General features: G+C 35.9%; 2 protein-coding genes across 3 annotated transcripts in view; one reads left to right on the top strand and one right to left on the bottom strand.

Moving 5' to 3' along the window:
• Positions 1–23,521, top strand: part of cyc (basic helix-loop-helix ARNT-like protein cyc) — a 201,646-nt gene that overhangs the window by 145,819 nt on the left and 32,306 nt on the right. For both annotated transcript variants that reach the window (XM_089089333.1, XM_089089332.1), the window contains exons 10-11: positions 14,118–14,269; positions 21,859–21,997. In XM_089089333.1, the coding sequence (XP_088945459.1) occupies positions 14,118–14,269; positions 21,859–21,997 (291 nt within the window). The remainder of the gene's footprint in view (positions 1–14,117; positions 14,270–21,858; positions 21,998–23,521) is intronic.
• On the bottom strand, positions 6,346–11,386 carry LOC148951798 (uncharacterized). The gene is made up of 2 exons (XM_089088617.1): positions 11,216–11,386; positions 6,346–8,406 (listed from the first exon to the last, which is right to left on the bottom strand). Exons 1-2 carry the CDS (start codon positions 11,384–11,386, stop codon positions 6,346–6,348), a joined length of 2,232 nt encoding a protein of 743 aa, XP_088944743.1.

The raw sequence follows: 23,521 nt of genomic DNA on the forward strand, positions 1-23,521 counted from the left end.
CCGGATTTCTTGAACTTGAACTACAGGCTTATTATTAAACAGAATTCTACCATCAATATCACTGGGCTTGCCTACTCTAGAATATACAATAAAATTAGTCTTAGTAACATTAACTGATAACAAACTCAAACTAGTAAAAACATGGAAATTTCTCAGAACACAATTCACTTTCAATACAAGACTATCCAAACAACGACTAGAAAACGTAACTGCAGTGTCATCAGCGAATGACGTTAAGCAACAATCTGGAAGATAAAACCTCATGCTATCCACATAAACCAGATACAGAAGTGGACCAAGGACCGATCCCTGTGGCACACCACACGACACTTGATAAAGGGAAGAAAAAGCGTCATCAGTCATCACTTTAATAGACCTCCTATACAAATAACTTTCAAACCACTTCAAACTAACTCCTTTAACACCTAAGCATTCTAATCTTTGCAATAAAATTTTAAAATCGACCGTGTCAAATGCTTTCCTAAAATCAAAAAATACTGTTAGGGGGATTTCACCTTTTACTAAACAATTATTTACAAAATCAACAAGATGAATGGCAGCATGACTAGTGGAATGACCTTTTCGAAACCCGAATTGGGTATCACTGAGTAGACTATGTTTCGTGAGATGGTCATATAGACGGCGATGAATCACTTTTTCCAAAATTTTTGACAATAAAGGCAGTATCGATATTGGTCTCCAGTTTCCGGCATCTGACCTGGTACCCCCTTTGTAAAGCGGGATAACTTTAGCTTGCTTCAACGCTTCTGGAAAGGTCCCCGTTTCCATAGATAAATTAATAATATGGAGAATACATTGTAGTATATACATTAACACAGCTTTAAAAGTTCTCAGATTCACGCCATCTATCCCAGCAGAATTCGGTTTTATATTTTTCACTATTTGAATCACTTCATCACTTGTACACTTTTCAAACTGGAACTCAACAGTGTCTCCACGAGAGTCCACGAATTCCTCGCTAATAAAATTTCCCCTGTCCCACCTTACACTCTCTTGAACAGACGAGCCAACCTGAGAATAAAACTGGCCAAAATGATTCGCGACTATATTTTTATCACTCACATAACTTCCGTTTATATCAATGCAAGGCGACTGACTATTTTTCTGATTTCCCATAAACCCATTAATAACTTGCCATGTGGCTTTGGTATCTCCCTTTCTATCAGAAAACATTTTTTCAAAATACTTCTTCTTTGCTTGCCTTCTCATAGTGGTCACCTTATTTCTCACTCGCTTGAACTCTGCAAAATCTGCGTCATCCTGACTATTAAGATATTGCTCATATAACAAGTTCCTTTTTTTTTATCATATCTATTATTGCCTCCGTAATCCACGGCTTGTGGGGATCGTCCCTCTTTTGTTTGGTCAAGCGCAAGGGGCATGTTTTCTCATAAATCGGTTGGAAAATATACATGAACTGATTGTACGCTAGAGAAGAATCACCAAAAATCCCCAGGACCGAGTCCCACTTGATACAGCTCAACTCCTCGGCAAAGCTATTCAGATTTTGCTTTTTCTGCTCACGTGTCAGTATTTTTTTAGCTGGGATACGTCGTTTTCTAAGACACGTCACATGAGCAATTACCGGGAGATGATCCGAGCCTGGATATACTATCACATCTGAATAGCTTTGACTCAAATAGTCAGGTCCCCCGAAAACTTTATCAATTAAAGTCGCAGAATGAGTAGAGATTCGGGTAGGTAGACAAGTTAAAGGGTAAAGGTCACTTGAAACTATATAATTAAAAAAATCCAAATTATCACCTGAAAGATCTAAAAGATTATAGTTAAAATCACCCATACAAAAAAAATCCATGCTCGTAGATGAAAGCAGCCTCTTCAACTCATCAAAACCTGCTACAAATTCATCCAGGCGAGTACTGGGGGGCTTATACACCACACTAATTAAGATTTTCCTTTTTCCAATTTCTAATTCCAAACAGAAACTTTCAATCTTACCTTCTATCCATACACCCAAATCCTTCCTCACCAGATGCTTCATATTTCTCTTAAACAAAAATCCCAGGCCTCCTCGGTTCATAGTTGATCAGTTCCTTACCTCAGAATCATATCCTGGAAAAGAAAAAGCCGAGAGAGATTGGTCAGAACTCAAAAAAGTTTCACAAATACCCATTATATCAAATTTTGAAGAAGATATCTCAATCATCTGCAGAACATCTAAATATCCCGTAGTAAGGTGGCAATTCCACGTGTAAAGACACAGCAACATGTCTCAACTAACTTACGACGGCAATATGTAAGAACTCTCACGAAGAGGCTTTGAACTAATAATTGGCAAATCCTCACTTCCAATTTGAGCCTCTAAATGATCTTCAATACATAGCGGATTACGCATGAATATATTCAATGAAGAAAAATCATTCAACATAAGTAAGGAAATAAAATAATTTCTCTTAATCTAAAAAAAAAAAAAAAAAAAAAATAAATAAATAAATAAAATAAAAGAAAGAGAAAAAAAGAAAGAAAAAACAAATAAAACAAACAAAAAACACAAATAATCAACATTTATTAAAACACTAAAGAGTGTCAACAAGTGAGCAGATTCGTGTTGGGTGGCTATCACCCTGCTCACGTTTGTAGAAACGGCCACGATCAGACCACACGTTTTTAACACTATATCTGTTTCTCGCACCTTCAAAAATCGCTTTTTTCATTTTCGTAAGATATTCAGTGACGAATACACCTGATTTCGCGAGCTTTGATTTCGCTCTGAAAATATTATACGCCGTATCTTTAGTTGCAAATTTAACGAGAACTGGCGCAACAGTCGTAGGTGTCTGGATATTCCGGGCAGCGTTCGGAAGTCTAAAACGGTTCACAGACAACAACTGTTCTTTCTGCACATTTACACCAATTCTCTTCACTATATCAAGAACAGTAGTACCCAGGTCGTTTCCGGGGTCCTGCTTCACTCCAAAAAAAAAACAAAGAATCAAGCAAATGCTCCTGTTCGTAATCGTCCAGCTTTTCCTCAATAGTAGCCACTCGAAGCTGTAATGACTGAATCTGGCTATCCAGCGATGAAAACAGTTTTTCTATTTTCTCAAACTTTACGTTGTATTCTAGCGTGATCGAATCATATATTTCCGAAACAATCAGTTCAGGGTTCAGAGCGGCTTGTTGCGATGAGCCTGCTACTCCTGTCACGGAAACAACTTTTTCCTGACCTTTTTTCTCTATTTCTTTAACTAGGCCAAATTTAAGCTTTGTAACTTCATCTTGTGCTAAAGTAAGCTGATTTCGGATTGCAGATGTTTCGCTCGAAGCAGTTAAATCAGCACCCGTGACTTTCGCAGTTTTCTTTTTCAGAGACTGATAGTAAAGATCAGGACAAGATTCACACTCACGGAAATCATGATTTACGCCCTTACCCGTTTTTTTTTTCGAACCTTCCGCATAATTTTCACTATATGAAAGAAAATTCACTTCTACCACGATCTGAAAGTCATGGGACCCGTAGCAAAAAACAATGAATTTTGGCGTATACTCTTTTTGGTTAGTTATGCTAACAATCCGGACTGGCCAGAGGGGATATCCCTTGAACTGAGCTACCGCCAAATCTCCCTTCTGAAACTGTACCATGATGACAATAATAATCCAATAACTCCAAAGTTGACTTATCTTTAGTGGACAGGATCTTCCAAAACTAATTAAAAATTAAGCAGGAAACGAAAACTTACTCGCAAGGGGGGCAATTAAATCCCCCCGCTTTCCAACAATATCTTGCAAAAATGACGTCCGCCAATGCTATAATTATGAAGTGATATCCATTATTTTAATAATGACATCTAAGTCATTATTATATTTTAAAATATCTAATTTCAATATTCAAATTCCTGAGCTAACCTCCAGGGAACATTGTGTTTTAACAATTCCTATCATAATTTCAAATAGGAAATTCATCTCAGTGAGTAAGTATGGGTGGACTGTAAGAGTGGAAACTGCTTTTGAAAAACCACCGGTGCCATCTATTGACGTTTCCTAGCATTTATTTCAAGCTGTGTAATGACATTTCTTTCTGAAACTAAAATATACACTAGTTTTACCAATTATAGCAATTATACTAATTTTTTCTTATTATTACGCTGAAAAAAAAATGCCAATAAACACCAAACGCTGATGACGTTGATTTTCTTTTTCGTTGAAGCTAGCGCCAGTTCCTGTTCTTATAGTTATCCATATTCTTCATAATTATTATTCCTTATCCATATTCTTTATTATTGTCCATATTTTTTCATTCAGTTTTTTTTTGTCTTTTTCTTTAATTACTATCGAGTCCTATTTACCCCTTATATATTTGAAATTATTTTCACCGAAAAAGGATGAAAATAATGTTTCTGTCAGTTATGATTTTTTTTTTGCCAATATCGTAATACTTGAATAGCCTCTGATAGACATAAGCATTAATGACGTGATCTATCACAGCTTAATCTTATTAATTCTTCCTGGAGAAAGATTTGAAGGATTTTGGAGAGGATTTTTCTCAAAGAAGCCACTAAAATAGACCTTTCATTAAAAGCACTTATCATTGTGAAATAATAGGCTATGGCAACTTTTTAGCATTCTTAGGAATAATCTCTTTTAAGTCAAGCATCCAGGGCTACCAAATCAGAGTTTTTAATCTTTTTTGTAAAGGTGTAAATATTTGAACCAGGAAGTTGTTTCGAATAAAAATTGAACAAGTTTCGAGTTGATAACTCAAGATGAAACAGCTTAAATTCTTGAAGCCTTGTTTCAATGCTGAAAACCTAATTTAAAATGGAAAAATTATTATCAATTTGCTCTTCAAGGAAAATAAAAATATTAAGAGGATATTTTGGCGATAAGTGCATTTTTCCGGACAATTGTGACACATCAAAAAAAAAACTTTCTTCGTTCATACATTTCAGGGTTCTCTGATATGTTGAATCTGATGGTGTGATTTTCCTTAAGATCATGTGATATTTTGTGGATTTTTCCTCCCATTTTCGAAAATTGGGCGTATTTTCTCGGGCTCGTAACTTTTGATTGGTAACATTAAACTTGATGAACTTCAAGTATTTTGAATCATCAAAATTTCATTATTTTGAATTATCTATTGTTATCAAGTCTCTGTTTCTTAGAGTTTCAGTTACTATTAAGCCGCATCGCTTTTTCAAACAGTTTGTCGCCACGAACTGTTTGAAAAACACTCAGCTTCATTTAGCGTTACCCATCAATTATTCATTGATGCATAGACGAAAATATTAATTATTTTTATTACTTTTTATTGCTTTATTTATGTTTAATTCGCATTGTCCAGAATATATAAGAAATATTTAAGGGATAAAGCAGGGGGCCACAGTTGTACTGAGGGTTGTGCTCCGTTCTAAAAGAAAATATAACCTATACCAATTACTCCAATTACCAATCACTCCTCATAATCTAAAGAAAATCGTCTCAGAGAAAATTACACTGTCTCCAGCTATAAGTTTTATGGCTCTTGTTGGTACCGTTACAAGTTTGTAAGATTGTAAAATATGTAATGACTGCCTTATGCGTTCATTTTTACTTAGTTCCAAACCTCTTTTTCCTTTTCTTGGCCGGGAATACGTTTTGCATTTCGACTCCTGACGTGTCCTTACAATTTTTTGGGGCAGAGTGGTCAAAAATCAATAATTTCCTACACGAGGATGGGGGAGGTTAGACAAGGCCAATGCTGTAACAAGTACTCCAAATTTTTACTTAAGTAACAAGTACCAAGTACTATCAATTTTTTTACTTAAGTATCAAGTATCAAGTAATCCACCAAAATTGTACTTAAGTAGTTCAAGTAATAAGTAGTCTGAAATAGTACTTAAGTAGTACTTCAAGTACTACTTCAAGTAATCAAATTATATGATGTTAAAATTACTATTGAGCTACAAAAAAAAGTGAATTCTTCCATGGGAGGCTCTTTCCAGCACAACAATCACACACTTACGCCACTGACACTCAGGTTAACTTAATGGTTTCATTTCTTATATTAAAGAACGAGTACAAAAACACAATCAAATTTAAAAGGTGTGTTTTTTCCAACTATACTTTTCCAGCATTATCAACATCATTAAGGTAAAAAAAAAAAAAGCTGGAAATAAACGGAAAAAAATATCCCGTTCTAAACGGAAATTCCAGCGATTCACTCAGTCAGAAAATCGTCTTACCACATACGGTATATATAGTCAGTCGCTCAGTGCCATTCTTCAAAGACAGTTTCGCAAAAGGAGCTGATTCTGACATCTGCTTTTCAAAAGGTGACATTAAAATAGGTTGAAAAGGAAACCATCAAAACAGTAAAACGAACTCTCAAACTACGTCCATATTTTGCTGAAAAACCTTGAATTTCTCATTGGCTTTCAACAAAACGAGGCTCTCAAACCTTCCGTCCGCCAAGGAATTACGCCTTGGACTCATTATAATGCCACCTTTCGAAAAGAGACGCTCAGCTGGGGCCGATGTAGGAAGCATACAATTATACTTCCGAAACACTGAATTCACTGCCGGGTACTCTTGTAAGATCGAGAGAGTCTTTCGGGAATCACTGAGATATCTCAGAATCTCGATCTTGACCGTATTTGCCACAGTTGGTTGCTGAGTGCTTGTTCCTGATTCGTCGTCCGAAAAGTCAAAAAAAGCCTCAGGAGATCTCTCAAGAACTATGCCACTGCTTTTTTCACTAGTGGCACCCATTTTCTGCTTCATTGTTATGGCCTCCTCTGTCATCAAACCCAGCACCAGTTCCTTGTGTTCTTCTTTCCCAAACTTGTCCTTGAAAAACGGCAATGACCACGTAGCAAGATGGTAGTCCGAATGAACCTTTGGAGATCCACTGAGAAACGGAAATCTTTTTCCAAGTCCTTCGAGCAGCGTCTGGGTTAAGACCCTTGTGAGTTTGACACTTTGGTGCAACTTCACCAACTTCCTTTCCAAGCACTTGATAGTTGGGAGAACAGTCCCGAAATAGGCTTTCTCCTCACCCTGAAGCATATCTAGGGCGATTGCTATGGGCTCAAGGACTGAGACGTACTCAGCAAGAAATTCAAGCTCACTTGTTTTGAATCTTGGTTTTTTCAAGACATCACACACTGCTGAGAGCTTTCCAGCCATGTGACACTCAAGAATTCTTTTCAGTGCATCGTATTCAGAATTCCATCTTGTTGCGTTGGGTCTTATCAGCTTTTTTTCTAAGACCTCTTTCAATAGGTCATTGTTTTTTGAGCTGTGGCTTAGGGAATTCCATAAGCCCTGACACTTGCTCTTGACACTCTGCAGATTTCTTTTGTAACTCACGTCCGTATTTGAAGCATACTTGGCATCTGTGGTGGCCAAAAGGTTCAGGGTATGACTAGAGCAGCGAAAGTGTGGAGGTAAGTACATACCTATATTACCTAATGAGTCCGATCTGCCATCATTCCCTTCGGGCTCAGAAATATCGCTATCGTCATCATTTGTGTTAACAATACGGTCGGGAAGATCAGAATAACTATCAGAGGTCCCTCTAACCCCTGCTTCTAGTTCATCTTGGTCTTGTGCACCACTTCTGGGATTGACACTAGAACCCAATTCTGGTTCCCCGACATCAGTCACATTCACCCTGTCAAAGATCTTACCAACGTCAACAACATCTAATTCTTCGGATTCGGAATCCATGCTTTCTTCATCAGGTGTGTCACTCTCACTGGTTGCAAACTCAGAGCTGGATTCTTGCTCCTTTGATTTTCCTAACTCCTTAAAAGCTTTGACGAAGTTTGAAGCATTGTCTGTTACAATTGCCCGAATTTTGCTCAGATTCTTGTCAAGACCATATTCACGAAATATTGCAAACAGCAAGTCTGAAATTCTGTCGAAGGTATGCGCTCCAGCAAACCTTCTAACTGCAAGCACCATAGGCACAAATTTGTTTTGACTATCTAACACATGAGCTGTTACTCCCATAAAGCTCTTATTATTAGAAGACCAGATATCACACGTCATAGTGACATAGTCTACTTTTTCAAAGAGCTGAATCATTTCTTTCTTTACAACTAACAGAGACTCATCAATTTTACCGGCCAGAGTTTTCCTTGACATTATCGGTCCGATACTTGGGTTTATCCCCAGAATCATTTGCTTAAATGCATGACTTTCCACTGTAGAGAGTGGGCGCATGTCAGACACTATGTAATTCATAATCAACTCATCAGCCCTTTTTTTCGTACATTTCTTTTTTTCAAAGAAAGAAAAAGGTGTATCCTCTTGCTTAGGCTCGGGGATGCTTTCATCGGTTGTGTCATCAGCAGAATCAATGGTCTGCTCATCTCCATCTCGCCTCCTTTTTTTCCTAGTGTTCACTTTGGAGAATTCAACATAGGTTGAAGGATGAGCCGTCTGAAAGCAGACATAATGTTTAGTTTTTCTATATGAATCAAATCCAAAGGCTCATTGCTTTTCCACAGGATCCACTGAACATTGAAACTGCAGTATAACAAGTATAACAAATATGAATGAACCATCACTTTCTGAAGGTTTGATAGTTTGGTTTTGTCAGTCAGGAACTCAACTACTTTGAGACCATCACCTGATAGAGGGAAGTTCACCTAATGTGAGGATATGTCCCTTGTCACCTGCTTGTCAGTGAATGCCCAAAATGAAATGATTCCCAGGTCCCAGGTACAGCCATATACCTCTCAGGAGGAGATCTTCACATTCTCCTCCTGAGTGGAAGGTTCCTTTACTTGGGAATAATCTCATTTCAGACATTTACTAACTAGAGACATATCCTCTCATTAGGTGAACTTGCTTGTATCCGGCAATAGTATCAAAATACGAGTTCCTGACTGGGTTTGGTGGATCCTTCACAATAACAACAAACCTTCACATTACTGCAGATTCAACGATTACAATGATCACCATAGAAAACCTTTTTGCAGCTTAAACTTGGACCATCCTCTGCAAAAAAGCAATGAACCCTCATGTTTCTGCAGCATCGTTGAAACATCAACATCAACCGAAAATTTGTCCAGAAATAAACTGAGTTGTTAGCAATATAGAAACATAGTAATATAACAACTAGCCTATCATCAAACTTGTAAATAGCTTATGGACATATCCAGGCATTAGTTGAGCTGCAGTTAAACTGGAAGCAGGTTAACTGAAAATACAATAAGGTATGTAGCCTGGGATATCTGGCCTATGTAACAAATAGCCTAGGTCTAAGGATTTCCCTATTAATACATTAAATTTAATGGGAAAAATTAACATTCCTGCTATACTAGCTTCTCAATCTCAACAAAATGCCTAGAACCCAGAAAATAAAGGTTAGACTATACAACAATATGTAATTGTGATAAAAAAAAATATAGTTGTTGGTTTAGTATATAAATCACCTAAAAATCACCATTGGTTTAGTATATAAAATATCATAAAATGAAATTTTTATTAGGGAGATGGAGAATTTAATGGAAAATTTGAATAGTGAACCTAAATATAAAGTGCAAATGGGAGATTTCAATACTGACTTCCTTAAAAGTTCAGATTGTCCAGATTTTCTCAATTTAGTAATTTCTTCTTTTCTATATCCACTGATAACTATCCTTACATGAGTTACTGGGAAATCTGCAACACTAATTGACAATATATTTGTGGATGAAAATCTAATTGAATGTTTGAATGCTGGTGTATTAATTATGGATGGATCAGTAGATCACAAGCAGGCAAGCCTATTAAGCTTAGGCTATACAAGCCCAATGGACATTGTGGCTTGATGCAATGCTTCCAATTACTTGATTTTACTTCAAGTCAGGAAATGGAAAATGGGGCTAGGTCAGGAAAATGAAATTTTTAGTAGACTAAAGATAGGCTTTGTAAGGATAGACTAGTCTAGGCCTAGTAATAGCAAAACATATTTTTAGCTCTAATATTTATTAAAGGGGAGAAATCAGATAAAGAAAAAAAGGAAATATACCATTAGATTTTCTATTTCCTTGTCTATTCCCCCACAAAGCCAGATACACCTTTAGGCTTAACAAAACAGTTTGATTTTTCTTTAAACTAGCTTTATTTGGTAATACACATCAGCTGCTGATGAAGAACTGGGTATATTATCCAAGCACCCCTGGTGTTTGTATAATCACTAACTTTGGACAAGCAACCGAGCATAATTTGATTCAAATAGAGCCTATATTTCCAAGCAAGCTCTTAGTCTTGCATATGTATAGATTTAGATTACCTTGTTGGGATTAGCTCAATTTGATCTCAGAAACTTTTTATACTGAAAATTAAGCTTAAAGAAAAGTTAGCAAACCCTAGTAGCCTATTTTTTCTTTACAGCACATGTCTGGGATTGAATCTATTTATGTTTGAGTGGTTTTGTATCCTACAAGGCCTATAGGATCATGTGTTTAAGATTGGGCAGTATTTTCTAGAATTAGCCTAGGCTATGCTTAAACTAAATTGTGTATTTGTCATTAGACTCTACTATTAACTATCAATGCATTCAAAACATTCAGCAATCCATATGGCTAAAATATTCAGCCTAATCAAATAGCCTAGGCTAGCCTACTTGTTCAAGAAAATTTGATACTTCCTTTGAGTTCTGCAAATTAGCAAGTTCTGCAAGTTCTGCAAGTTCTGCAGTTCTGCAAATGGAAAACACACACAAAAACAAAAATTATATATGCATTCTACATTCTATAACCATTATTCCAATCCCAATCAGCCTCATACACAACAATCTCAATACACAACTTAGCCTCAAGATTAACACAGAGAAGCCAAGGCTCATAGCAATCCATTAGTTTTCGTAAATGTAAAGCTGCTGGTTGCTGGTTCCGAGACCCTTTTGAATGACACCTAGCCTACCACAACTAATTTCGGCCCATTCTGGTTCGTTGAACATTCTTCTCCTGAGGTGAAGTTAATCAAGCTAGGTGTGGGGTAAATTGTGCATTAATTTCATAATGCTGGATTAACAGTAAGCTTAGCCTACAGGAGATCCAGGCTACACAACTCTAGCCTAGGTTTGTTCAATCCAATCTGAACGATATCCGAATAGACCAAAACAACAAACAGATTAAAATTGCGTATGATGTGTAGGTTGTGTTGTAAGGAAACTACTGGGCTATCTGTATGGTGATACCTGTCAAAGTTTAAGAGAGAAAAAAGTACAAACAGACATAAAAAGGACAAGGAGACTTACACGCAAGTGTTTGTGGAAATTTGAAGGTGCATGCAGGTGTCCTTTGAGAACCCTGTTGGGACAGTTCTTGCACCATGCACTAAGTGCGCCATCTTTTTCGATTTTTCCTTTTACAGCAAAATATTTGCCTTGAAGAATAAACGGTAATTGTTGTTTGCCTGCGTCAGCCATTTTTTTTGGTGACACATTGTTTATTCTTCTTATGAAATGCGCTCGACGGAAACGGAAAACCACAGCAATTACGAAACGAAACACAGACGCAGCACAACCAGAAAATTAAAAAATTGCAAAAAAAAAAAAAAAAAAAAAAATGGAAAGGTTCCACGTAATGTTTTTGAAAAATTAATTGAATTTTATTTGCAAATTTAAGTAAAAAGTAGCTGCAATTTTTTACTGAAGTACAAGTAATAAGTACTCTGTGGAATTTGTACTTAAGTACAAGTACAAGTACTTGAAAATTTTACTTAAGTAGTACTTGAAGTAAAAGTACTTCAAGTAAGTTACAGCACTGGACAAGGCCACTGTATTTACACCATTTAACCTCTGGCCCTCCAATAAAGTCACTGGTTGAGAGGTATAGGATATCAACTTTATAGATCCTTCGATTGGTTTCTAAAACCATGGATTAAAAAAAAACATGAAATGGAGCCTATAGATGTACCACGCTTTTCTAAGACTAGAACTTCTGGTTCCGCAACTAGAAGTGGTTCTGCTACTACTCTGGAGTGGGTGATGACCTCGGACTCCATGGTGTTAGTTTTATAATGAAGCAAAGAAGGGGACACGTGTAGTTAGGCTCATTGGAACTAGAGTAATGACTAGAACTTGATTCTCCTAGACTCACCAAAAACTAAGACTAAAATGACGCCGTGCAAACCAAATAGTTGGCTAATGTGAATTACTAAAATTGAATCTTGAACAAAGTGGCTGCAACTAAAAGAGTAATTTTAAGGGGCAAAAACGGGAAAAAATGGAATTGGGGTGGACTGTATGAAGACCCAGTTAATCCTTTATGAAGTTATTCCAGTTAATGTTAAAAATACTAAATTAAATACATTTTTAATTATTAAATCATATTAAGTTATATACATGTTTAATGTTAGAATAATACTGAACTTGTACTAAAAACAATATTGCTACTACAACTAACAACAACTCTGCAGCACCAAGCCACCTGAGGCCAACTCAGCTACGCACGCTCCTCCTCCATCCCAATTTGTTCAAAACCCCTCTCTTTAAACCCTCCCAAGAAGTTCCAATTTTCCTTAAATGTTTCCTTATGACCTCCTATACCCCTTTCGGGGTCGATCTACTTTTTGTTTTTCCCTAGATGGTTGGCTGAAAAGGACCGTTTTTGGTAATCAGTCATCCTTAATCCGGCTTTGGCTTGTGTGAACACCAAGTCAAACCTTAAAAGATGACTTTTTTAGGCATTCAAGATACGGTGAAATAATTTTGATGTCAGAAGTTCTGTAAAAGCATAACAACTTCTTAAGGGGAATATCCTGAAACCTTTAGATATCTTGAGGACCAAATAAGCTCAGAGAAAACGGAATAAACCAATCGGTAAATCATGATTAGATTCGGGTATGACTCTAAATCTGAGTTACGCAAAAAATTTCACATTATGTACTGAATTACCACAGGGAAACCTACTGCTACTACTAACAAGTCACTGCAACACAGAGATGCCTGAGGCCAACACAGCTGCGTACGCTCCTCCTCCATCCATATTCTATTCAAAACTTCTCTCTTTACACTCTTCTGAAATTCCACAGGGAAAACGGTCCTACTAATGCCTCTTGTCCTGAAAAATCTTGCTTAAAAACATAAGACTTTCGAAATTTATCAACCAGCTTTCTCTTATCTTTATACTGAACTTCTCAAAAAAATAAAAAATCTTTGGACTAATGAGACATTCCTAAAAGTCAACGAGTTGTCATGGAAACGCTTATTAATAATATTTTTAATTATTTTCCGATGAAAGTCCATCCGATCTTATAAAACCCAATCATTAATACGGATTTGGAGTTTTTTTTTTCTCTGGGAACTTATTTTTTCCATCCATTGTATGTCGTAATTTGAATTTCGTAGGTCGGAGACATTAAAAAAAAGTATATAGCCAGTGGCGTAGTTTTGTCAAAATCCTGGGGGGGGGGGGGGCAACGTTTTTACCAATTTTCCAAAATCAAGTGGAAATGTGAGTGAAAACTGAAAAATGAGCCATTTAGTACCATACAGTTAAAGATACACTAGAGAAAACTGGTCCGTTTCTGTGGATGCTTAAATTATGCAGGCTTATCCTAGTTTTGACAAAATTTTTGAAGAAACTAAATTTCAGCTGGGGATGTGGGCAAACTGGGGTCTGGGAGGGCAAACCGGGGTCTGGGAGGGCAAACCGAAATCTGCGAGTTGCCCCCCTACCCCACGGCTAATTAGACCCCTGTATTTAGTCTCACCATTTGAGAAGAAACTCTTGATTTCTAAACAAGATTTGTTTCTTATTTTGTAAATCGTGTCCTTTTGGCGAATAATTTTTACCCCACAATTTTTCCCTGTTGAAGCACCACCTTCCCCTCCCTTCATTACAGACATGCTGGATACGTCAGTAGGGATTAATCCTGAAGTAAAGAAAAAAGTAACAGAGCTTGAAAAATCAAATATTCCGTTATAGTCTATACAATAGTCCAAGCTATTTCTACAAGTGTCGATATTTTTTGCCCCCCGCAAAAAAAAGAATTTTATCGTCCAAAATTACTTAATGATTGCACAGTTTTTTTTGAAGGCTACTAAAATTCTACCTTCTACTCTGACTTTTATCCTCTGATCAGTATATTTTTTGTACCTTTAATGTACACAGACAACCTAGTGAGTGACTTCCTGCTTTACTTTTTATTTCAAGGTCGCTGTTGGACGGATACAACCTTCTGTTTTATCTCCTCAAGGTCTTAGAGGACGAATCATTAGCAAAAGTGGAAAAAATCCCGAAGAAGTTCAACTAGAATATATTTCCAGGCATGCTGTGGACGGAAAGTTTACTTTCATGGAACAAAAGTAAGAGGTTGTCCCAACGTAGAAAAAGTTCAAGGACGGGTTCCAACTAATTTCCATGACCCATGTTCCTTAAAAAAGAACTTAATGAGCTCACGAAAACAATTAAAAAATACCTAGGAGCAAAGAAAACTATTTAATAACATATCGGTAAAGGACTATTGGATGTTTAAATTTAAGGGTATTGTCAAGTTTCCAAATGGTATTATCAGTTTTCAAAATGAAAACTTTTGAAAAATGAAAACAAAATGAATATTTTATTTTCACGGCGAAAGAGTTCGGTTTTATAGTTGTAGACAAAGTTCGAGAATGGTTTCCAACTAATTTCTGTGAAAATTGTTCCTTAAAAAAAGAACTTAATGAGCTCAAGAAAACAATTGAAAACACCTAGGAGCAAAGAAAAGCGTTTAATAACGTATTGGTAAACGGTTATTGGCTGTTTAAACCAAAGGATATTATCATGTTTCCAGATGGTTTTACCAGTTTTCAAAATGAAACCGGGCTTTAGACAAGTATTTACAGTAGGGCGGGAAAGACAGTTATTTTACAGTAGGGCGAAAAAGTGAAAAATTAGCTTTCTTTCTATGGTATTACCAGTTTTCTAAATGAAAACGTTTGAAAACTGAAAAACAAAATGAAATTTTTATTTGAAGGCCAAAGGGAGGGCGGTTTTCTACCTGTAGAAGAAGTTCAGGGACGGTTTCCAACTAATTTCCACTAAAATTATTCCTTTAAAAAGAACTTGATGAGTTCAATAAAAACAATTGAAAAATACCTTGGAACAAAGAAAACTATTTAAGAATATAGCGGTAAAGGGCAATTGGATGTTTAAATCAAAGGGTATTATCAAGTTCTCAAATGGCATTACCAGTTTTCAAAATGAAAACCGGGCTTTATACAAGTATTTACTGTAGGGTGGGCAAGACAATTATTCTATAGTAGGGCGAAAAATTGGAAAATTAGCTTTCTTTTGGTATTACCAGTTTTCAAAAGGAAAGTTTATTTTCGGCCAAAGAGAGGTCGGGTTTTCTACCTACAGAAAAAGTTCAAGGGCGGGTACCAATTAATTTCGATGGGAATTGTTCCTTAAAAAAAGAACTTAATAAGTTCAAGAAAACAGTTGAAAAATACCTAGGAGATAAGAAAACTATTTAATAACATATTGATTGGCTGTTTAAATCAAAGGGTATTATCAAATTTTCAAATGGTATTAACCGTTTTCAAAATGAAAACAAAATGAAAATTTTATTTTCACGGCCAATGAGAGGTGGGTTTTCTAGTTTTAGAAAAAGTTCAAGGACGGGTTCTAACTAATGTCCTTGAAAATTGTTCCTTAAAAAAGGAATTTAAAAATTCAAGGAAACAATTAAAGAATACCTACGAGCAAAGGAAACTGTTTAATAACGTATTTGTAAATGGTTATTGGCTGTTTAAATCAAAGGGTATTATCAAGTTTTTGAATGGTATTACCAGTTTTCAAAATGAAAACTTTTGAAAAATGAAAACAAAATGAAAATTTTGTTTTCACGGCCAATGAGAGGTGGGTTTTCTAGTTTTAGAAAAAGTTCAAGGACGGGTTCCAACTAATGTCCTTGAAAATTGTTCCTTAAAAAAGGAATTTAAAAGTTCAAGGAAACAATTAAAGAATACCTACGAGCAAAGGAAACTGTTTAATAACGTATTGGTAAACGGTTATTGTCTGTTTAAATCAAAGGGTATTACCAGTTTACAAAATGAAAACCGGGCTTTAGACAAATATTTTACAGGAGAGCGAAAAATTAGCTTCCTTTTTTGAAAAAAAGTTTCTGGTATGCACTTGTTTTTTATTTTCATGAGAGATCAGTTTCCCCCTGTAGGAAAAGCTCTAGGACGGCTCCTAATTAGTTTCCAGGAAACTTTTTCCTTAAAAAAAAAAAAAAAAACTTAATGACTTTAAGAAAGCAATTGGAAAATGCCCAGGAGGAAAGAAAATTAAACTATGTGGTCTTTGATTACTTTTTTTTTCTTTTTTTTTTGTCAATCTAGTTCTTCTTTTTTATCATTATATTATCATATATTTATCATTATATTATCATCTTCTTTTCATCATATATTTTATCATTCTACTTCTACTCTTTGTCATTATTTAATATTAGGTTTAATCCTTGTTAATGCGCTAGTGAATTTAAACACACGTCAATCAGCTTCTTTGACGTTAAAACCCGAAAAGGAATCATAAAAACTGAATCAATGGTCCATACGATCATTTAAAACATTTAACTGGTCATCTAATAAGAGGCCCAGAAGCTTTGATTTTTACTTACGTGCATGAGGAAATATAATATCCTTTGATGTGTATTAAAATGCATATAGTCAATTAGCTTTGCAAAAAAATTAGGTGGTGTTTGATGGGTATTTTAATACCCTCCTGGGTATTAAAATACCCAGGAGGAAAGAAAATTAAACTATGTGGTGTTTGGTGGCTTCCTCTTTGTTTTCTTTTGTCATTATTTAGTATTAGGCAAGGGTGGATCTAGAGCAAAATCTTGGGGGGGGGGGGTATGTGACAAGGAAGCAAAAAAGAGTGAAAAAACAAAGAATTTGAGCGCCAGAAAAATCTTGGGGGAGCGAGGTCCCCCCCCCCCCGCCCCATGGATCTGCCAGTGATTAGGTTTAATCCTTGTAAATGCACAAGTGAATTTAAAAAAAACAAAACACGAAGATCATTTAGAACATTGAATAGAAACCCATAATAGAAAAGGAAAACTTATAAACTTCTTTTTAAGGATTTTTTTTAAATTAATTTTTGTTTGTTTTTATTACCGAAATCCTGTTATTGGCTAATATAATGACAATTCCTACAGTTTTTCACGCCTTTGGCTTAACAATTGAAATATTCGATTCTAATTTATTTGTTCGAATTAGTGTTTTTTGTTTCAACAAAAACAAAAAGTTTCAACTAGATACCATTAGCTGTTTTTGAGATATTGCAGATACGCCTATTAATAACCGAGATGTACATAGTGTCATTAAGTTCAACATGCCCCTCAACATTCTTTCAATGTTTCAACCTGGTATTCTTCTCCCTAATTGTTCTTGAAACATTGAAGATGTGCTGTTTTGACAACCTGGATGCATAGTTTCTTTTGATTTAGTGCAACGTCCTCCTCAATATTCCCGAAAATTTTCAACTTAATAACCTTGGCCATTCGTGTGATATTGCAGATAGGCCCTTTTGACAACCTTGATGCACTACGTCATTTTAACAAGCAGGATGTTAAACTCTTTTGATTTAGCTTAATTTCTAGTTGTAATAGTAGAATAGTAGTCGCAGTTGCTGTTTCAAGTAATCACATTTCCAAGTAGCGGTCAAGTTACATTCTCATCTGCTGTCGCAAGTAGTTAAAGTTGCATTCATAAGCTGTAGCCGTAAATTGCGAATATTCGCAGTCTTGTGTTGTTGTAGTCACAAGTATTCACGGTCGCAAGTAGTCTTATTCAAAGTCGCTAAGTAGTCAGACTGGCAAGTAGGCGTAGTCGCAGTGCAAGTAGTTGCAGTTAAAGTTACATTAGTAGTAGCAATAGAGGTCTTGAAAGTTTCAAGTTAATACCTTTAGCCGCTCTTGATATATTGCCGACACGCCATTTTGATACCCTGGATGCATATAGTGTCTTTTGTTTTTTAGTTGAACATCCCCCTCAATATTCCTTGAAATTTTCACCTTAATACTCTTAGCCTTTTCTGTCACACCTATGATCAAATATTCTCCTTTTCCAAATGATAAATACTGTTTGAACAATCGGCACATTGCGTAATTTACAACCCTTTCCCTGGTGGTTTTGAGGGGCATGGTGTCCCCAGAGGCATAGTTATTAGACCTTTTGACTGTTATGAACAAAGGCATTTCATGATTTTGATCAGTGTTCAGGGGGGATATCTAAAAAGAAAATGAAGGCCCTTTACACACCAAGCATTGTTCAAAATCCTCTGAAATTGTAAACTAAATACCCTCAGCCGTTCCGGAGATGCCCTTTTGACAATCAGCATGCCCTTAGTGTGTTTTGGTTTTGTTCGATATCCATTTCAAAGTTTCTTACTACAAGTCACAAGAACTTAGTCACAGTCGCAAGTAATTGAATTCACTGTCGCGAGCAGTTGCAAGGAGTGGCAGTTACAGTCACAGTAGTAGTAGTAGTAGCAATAGTTGTCCTGAAACTATCAAGTTAATACCCTTAGTCTTTCCTAAAATTAACTAAAAAAACAAGTTTTTTTTTTATTGAGAGTAAGTAAAACTTAAAACGAACAGAAATTATTCCGTATATGAAAGGAGCTGTCCCCTCCTCACAGCCTCGCTCTTTACGCTAAAGTTTTTATTGTTTTAAAAAATAAAGTTGTGAGACAGAGTCAAACTTTTTCGGAAAGAACAAGGCGTTGAGGAGGGGACAGCCCCTTTCATATACAGAATAATTTCTATTCGTTTTAAGTTTTAATGTCGCTCCTTACTCTCAGTTAACAAAAACCTTGTTTTTTTTTGTTAATTTCTGAACGTTTTTGAATTAATGCAGCTTTGTTTTGACTCACCGTACATGAATAATTAAAACGAAATACGCATATTAATTTTCCTTTTTTTGGCTAATTGGCTTTCTCGAAATTTTGTTCTGACGTAACTTACGTAACGAATTTCTATGTTCGTATGTTTTTATTACGTATATTAGGGAGTTCGCTCCCTAGTCAATACCTCGCTCTTTCAGCTAAAGTTCGAATTTTGTTCGAATCACAAACCCCTGAATCACAAATGCCGGTTAAGTAGAATAGAAAGCTCTTTTGAAAGTACTAAAAAAAACTGTTGCATAAAGGGCGAGGTATTGACAAGGGAACGAGCCCTCTCTTATACGTAATCACTTCTCTTCGTTTTAAGTTGCATTGTTGCTCCTTACTTTCAGTTAAAAAAAGCTTGTTTTTTTATTTAATTTCTGATCGTTTTTTAAATAATGCTGGGAATCTGGCGCCTTCTTCATGTGAATGTCCCTTCCCCCAAGGAATTATCCTCCGTGGAAAGATCCTCCCCCGTAACCCCTACTCTGACCCCGACCCCCCACAAGAAAAAAAATCCTCCTGAAAACGCCTGTATACTACCCAATAACCAATACAATATGTAAACAATGGGCAAAGTTTATAGCTTGCATCCCTTCCCTCGGGAACAGTGGGTATTAAGTCATCCTCAAAGACATATTAATTAGATTTTCGACTATGCCGAACAAAATGGCTATCTCAAAATTTTGATTGGGTGACTTCGGGAAAAAAATGAGCTTGGGAGGGGGCCAAGTTGCCCTCCAATTTTTTTGTCACTTAAAAAGAGCAGTAGAACTTAATTTCTGTTGGAATGAGCCCTCTTACGGTATTCAAGGACTACTGGATCGATACGATCGCCCCTGGGAAAAAAACAAAACAAAAAACAAATAAACGAATAAACACGCATCCGTGATCTTTCTTCTGACAAAAAATACAAAATACCACATTTTTGCAGATAGGACCTTGAAATCTCTATAGTAGGGTTCTCTGATACGCTGAATCTGATGGTGCGATTTTCATTAAAGTTCTATGACATTTAAGGGTTGTTTCCCCCTTTTTTCGAAAATAAGGAAAATTTTCTCAGGCGCGTAACTTTTGATGGGAAGACTAAACTTGATGAAACTTGTATATTTGAAATCAGCATAAAAATCTGATTCTTCTGATGTATATATTGGTATCAAAATTCTGTTTTTTAGAGTTTCGGTTACTATTGAGCCGGGTCGCTCCTTACTTACAGTTCGTTACCACGAACTGTTTGATATTACTTTCTTAAAAGTATTCTGACGTAGATTCTTAATCTCTTATCGGTTGTATAAGCCGCAAAAAATGGTATAAACGGAAAACTGGAGTATTCACATTAATTCAAATATATTATGATGTTCAGTTAGTTCGAGATCCATATACTATGTAGCTTGAAAGCCAATGTCCTGTTATTTGAGGCTTAATTTTCCAAGTACGATTCCAGGAACTTCGAAATAAACTCTCACTTGTCATTGAACTGATTTAATCAGAAAATTCTATGAAAGATTTGATTGTCTCAAATTGGCGCTAGCTAAAATCTCTTTGTGAATGGACCTTAAGCTAGAATCATAGGGAACAATTAGAGTGAAAGATTGTGCGGATAGTTCGTTACACCTTTATCAACTGAAGTCACATGATTTTGCAGGATTAGTAATTTTGAATCAACCGTTAGTAACGCCGGCAAAAATTCTGAAACTAGAAGAAAGTTTATTTCCCAATATTTTAATATGCAGCATGTTCCAGAATCATGACTAATAAAAAAATAATCAGAATCCTCCTCCTGGTAAAATCCAAGTAAAGTAGTGAATAGTTGAAAATCTTATTGTGAATAGTTGAAAACCAAAATTATATACAGAAAAACTTAATTTGTCATAAAAACGGACTCCATTAGGCTTCATTAAAATATCCAGGAATTATATGAGGCTATAACTATGAATTATGTGGCTATAATTTCTAGACATGCTTTAGCCTAATCTTGGGGTTTAGCCTCATTTACTGTTAAGAAAACTAAGCTTTTTCCTTAAATTTAATAGTAAAATGAAATCTGTATTCTAATAAAATAAAAAATATTGATTAGATAAATATTGAAATTATAAAATACATGCATTTGCTTTTTCTAATTATTCTGTTTTCTGTCTTCTATAAAGACGCATGTATAATTTATTTTGTTGAAGTAAACACTTACACTAGCTTTGTTACTAATATTATTTACTTTACTAATGAATATGATGAACGTGACTTCATTTGGGTGCATTTTATATTCTTTTTCTTTTTTTGGTGTTTTTAAGTTCGTTTTTGTGTGTATGTGTGTGAACTCCTGTACGTCAGGGATGTCTATTCTTGTTGTTTTGCTAGGTCACACTAGAAGAAAAATACTCATATTGGCCCAAATTTAAACATTAACGATACATTTAGAGTGAATAGATCTATGTCCAAAATAATATTTAAACCATAAGTCAGTCATTTATTTCTATTATTTCAAAATATGTATTTGGTCTCTTTCTATCTCTCTCTCAGATGCACGCACATACACATACTGACCGTATGTGTAGCCGTCTGACTTTGGCTACCTGTATGACTAACCGTACCTGAAACAGTAAGCTCTATGAAAATGCGGTTCTATCCCGCTTTCTAGGATTATAATGAGAGAAAGGTTTAGATGGCTAGGACACGTTCTGCAGATGAAGGATAACAGATTGCCAAAAATCGTCCTTGTTGGCCAACCATTTAGGGCCAAACAAAGAGGAGGTCCTTCCCTAAAGGGGTGGGGAGAGGTCGCAAGAAAAGATTAAAAGGAAATTAGAATTTCTTGACAGGGTGTAAAGTGGTAGGCTTTGAATAGGTTGGGAAGGAGGTGGAGCGTGCGTAGCTCTGTTGGCCTCATGCGGCTTGGTGCTGATGTGACTTTTTAGTCGTAGCAGTAGTAAACACATACATATACATATACATGCAAATATACAAACCCACTCCACCCTCCCTCCTTTCCTCCCTCATTACTCCTTTTTCATTTTGTTTCCAGAGCTACATTGATTCACGGCTACCTGCCTCAAGAGATACTTGGAACCTCAGTTTACGAGTACCTACACGCTGAAGATATGCTCAGTTTAGCAGCTTCTCATAAAGCTGTCTTACAAAAACTTGAAGAAGTCATCACACCGGTAACTAATCTTGATTACAATGTATTTTATTTTTTGCAATCTGTTTTGAATCACCTCTAATTTGCCAGATAACAGCGAGGGTTAGTCGTTGGCGAATACCGTAACTTAAACTTGATATTATCAGGTTCAGGGGGGTCCTGAGGCTCAACTTCGTAACGTTAATGAAAATTAAATAATTGACAATGATAATTTACTATAAATAATTTGCAGCAGTGGGAGTCGAACCCACTGGCTACTTACACCTAAGTAGCTAGCCCTAACCGTTGAGCTACTAGTTTGAATTTGTTTTCTTACCAAACTGCTAGTGATGTACGCCTTAAGAGGGAATGGTGACCAGATATCCCCCCCCCCCCTGCCGCCTTAGAATATAAACAGACCGTTTTCACTATTTGATGAAAAAAAAAAACGTTTCAATAAATAGCCGGTTCATCTCGTAATCACTTTCCGGAAAATTAACCACAGGAATCTGAATAGGCTCTGGACTGGTAGAGAACAAAAATGAATGGACCCAATTATAGCCTCAGTTTTTTTTTTTTTTTTTTTTGTTTTTTTTTTTTTGCTTACAGGGAAGTGTTATGTTTGGGGGCATCTATTAAACCAACTTTTTTTTTGTATAATTTTGAAAGCTTGAGAAAATAATAAGAAACGTTGCATAGATGACCAAAAACAACCTATAAATTTTTTTTTTCGTCAGTATTGTCCTTTTTTTTCTTTTGACGTTCGTTCGAAAATTTTTCTTGGTCTAGAATTCTTCCTTGATGAATTGTGGTGACCAAATTTACAGCTCATTAATAGAGATTATAATTGCTATTTTTATGTCATCCATTTTCGTGTCTCCTTCATGGCAAAAATTTCACAACTCACTGTATAAATTCTTCATCAACTCTTCTTTGAGAGCCTTTTCTAAATCCTAATGGATTTTCATTTATGAGTAGATAAAAAATAAGAAGCTTTTTCAACCAAAAGTAAGGGGGCAATCCCTTCTTATACGGAATAATTCTGTTCGTTTTGAGTTTTAATGTTGCTCCCTAATTTCAGTTGAAGAACTTGTTTTTTATTTAAGTTCTGGTCTTTTTTTAAATAATGCCGGTATATCTGGCTCACCCTCCATGAAAAATTCCATCTTATTACGAGAAACTCCTCCATGGAAAGTTCGTCCCACGTAAAATACACCCACGCCGTTAAATTCCTTTCAGGCAGTTCCATCCTCGCTAAAATCCCTCCCCCCCCCCTCCGTGAAATTTCGTGGAGATGATTCAGCCTGAAAAATTCTCCTTTGCATGCTTTCATTGGAAAAAAGACTAAGTTCTAATAATTTTGCCGATCACTCCAGAAATCATCCCTTACGTGGAAATTATTTCTTGGAAATCCAAACACTCTGAAAATTTTCCCTGGACAATTCTTCCGGAACATCTCCGCACGTAAAATTGAGTAGGCAGAGAGAAATTAAGACAAATAAAAAGAATTTTGTATAGGAATTCTGTCAAATCCCCCAGTGTAAAATTTCCTCTGAAAAGTTCAACC

This window comes from Artemia sp. Qi Xiang Cuo, chromosome 5, assembly GCF_049724085.1.
Source record: "Artemia sp. Qi Xiang Cuo chromosome 5, ASM4972408v1, whole genome shotgun sequence".
Lineage (NCBI taxonomy): Eukaryota > Metazoa > Arthropoda > Branchiopoda > Anostraca > Artemiidae > Artemia > Artemia sp. Qi Xiang Cuo.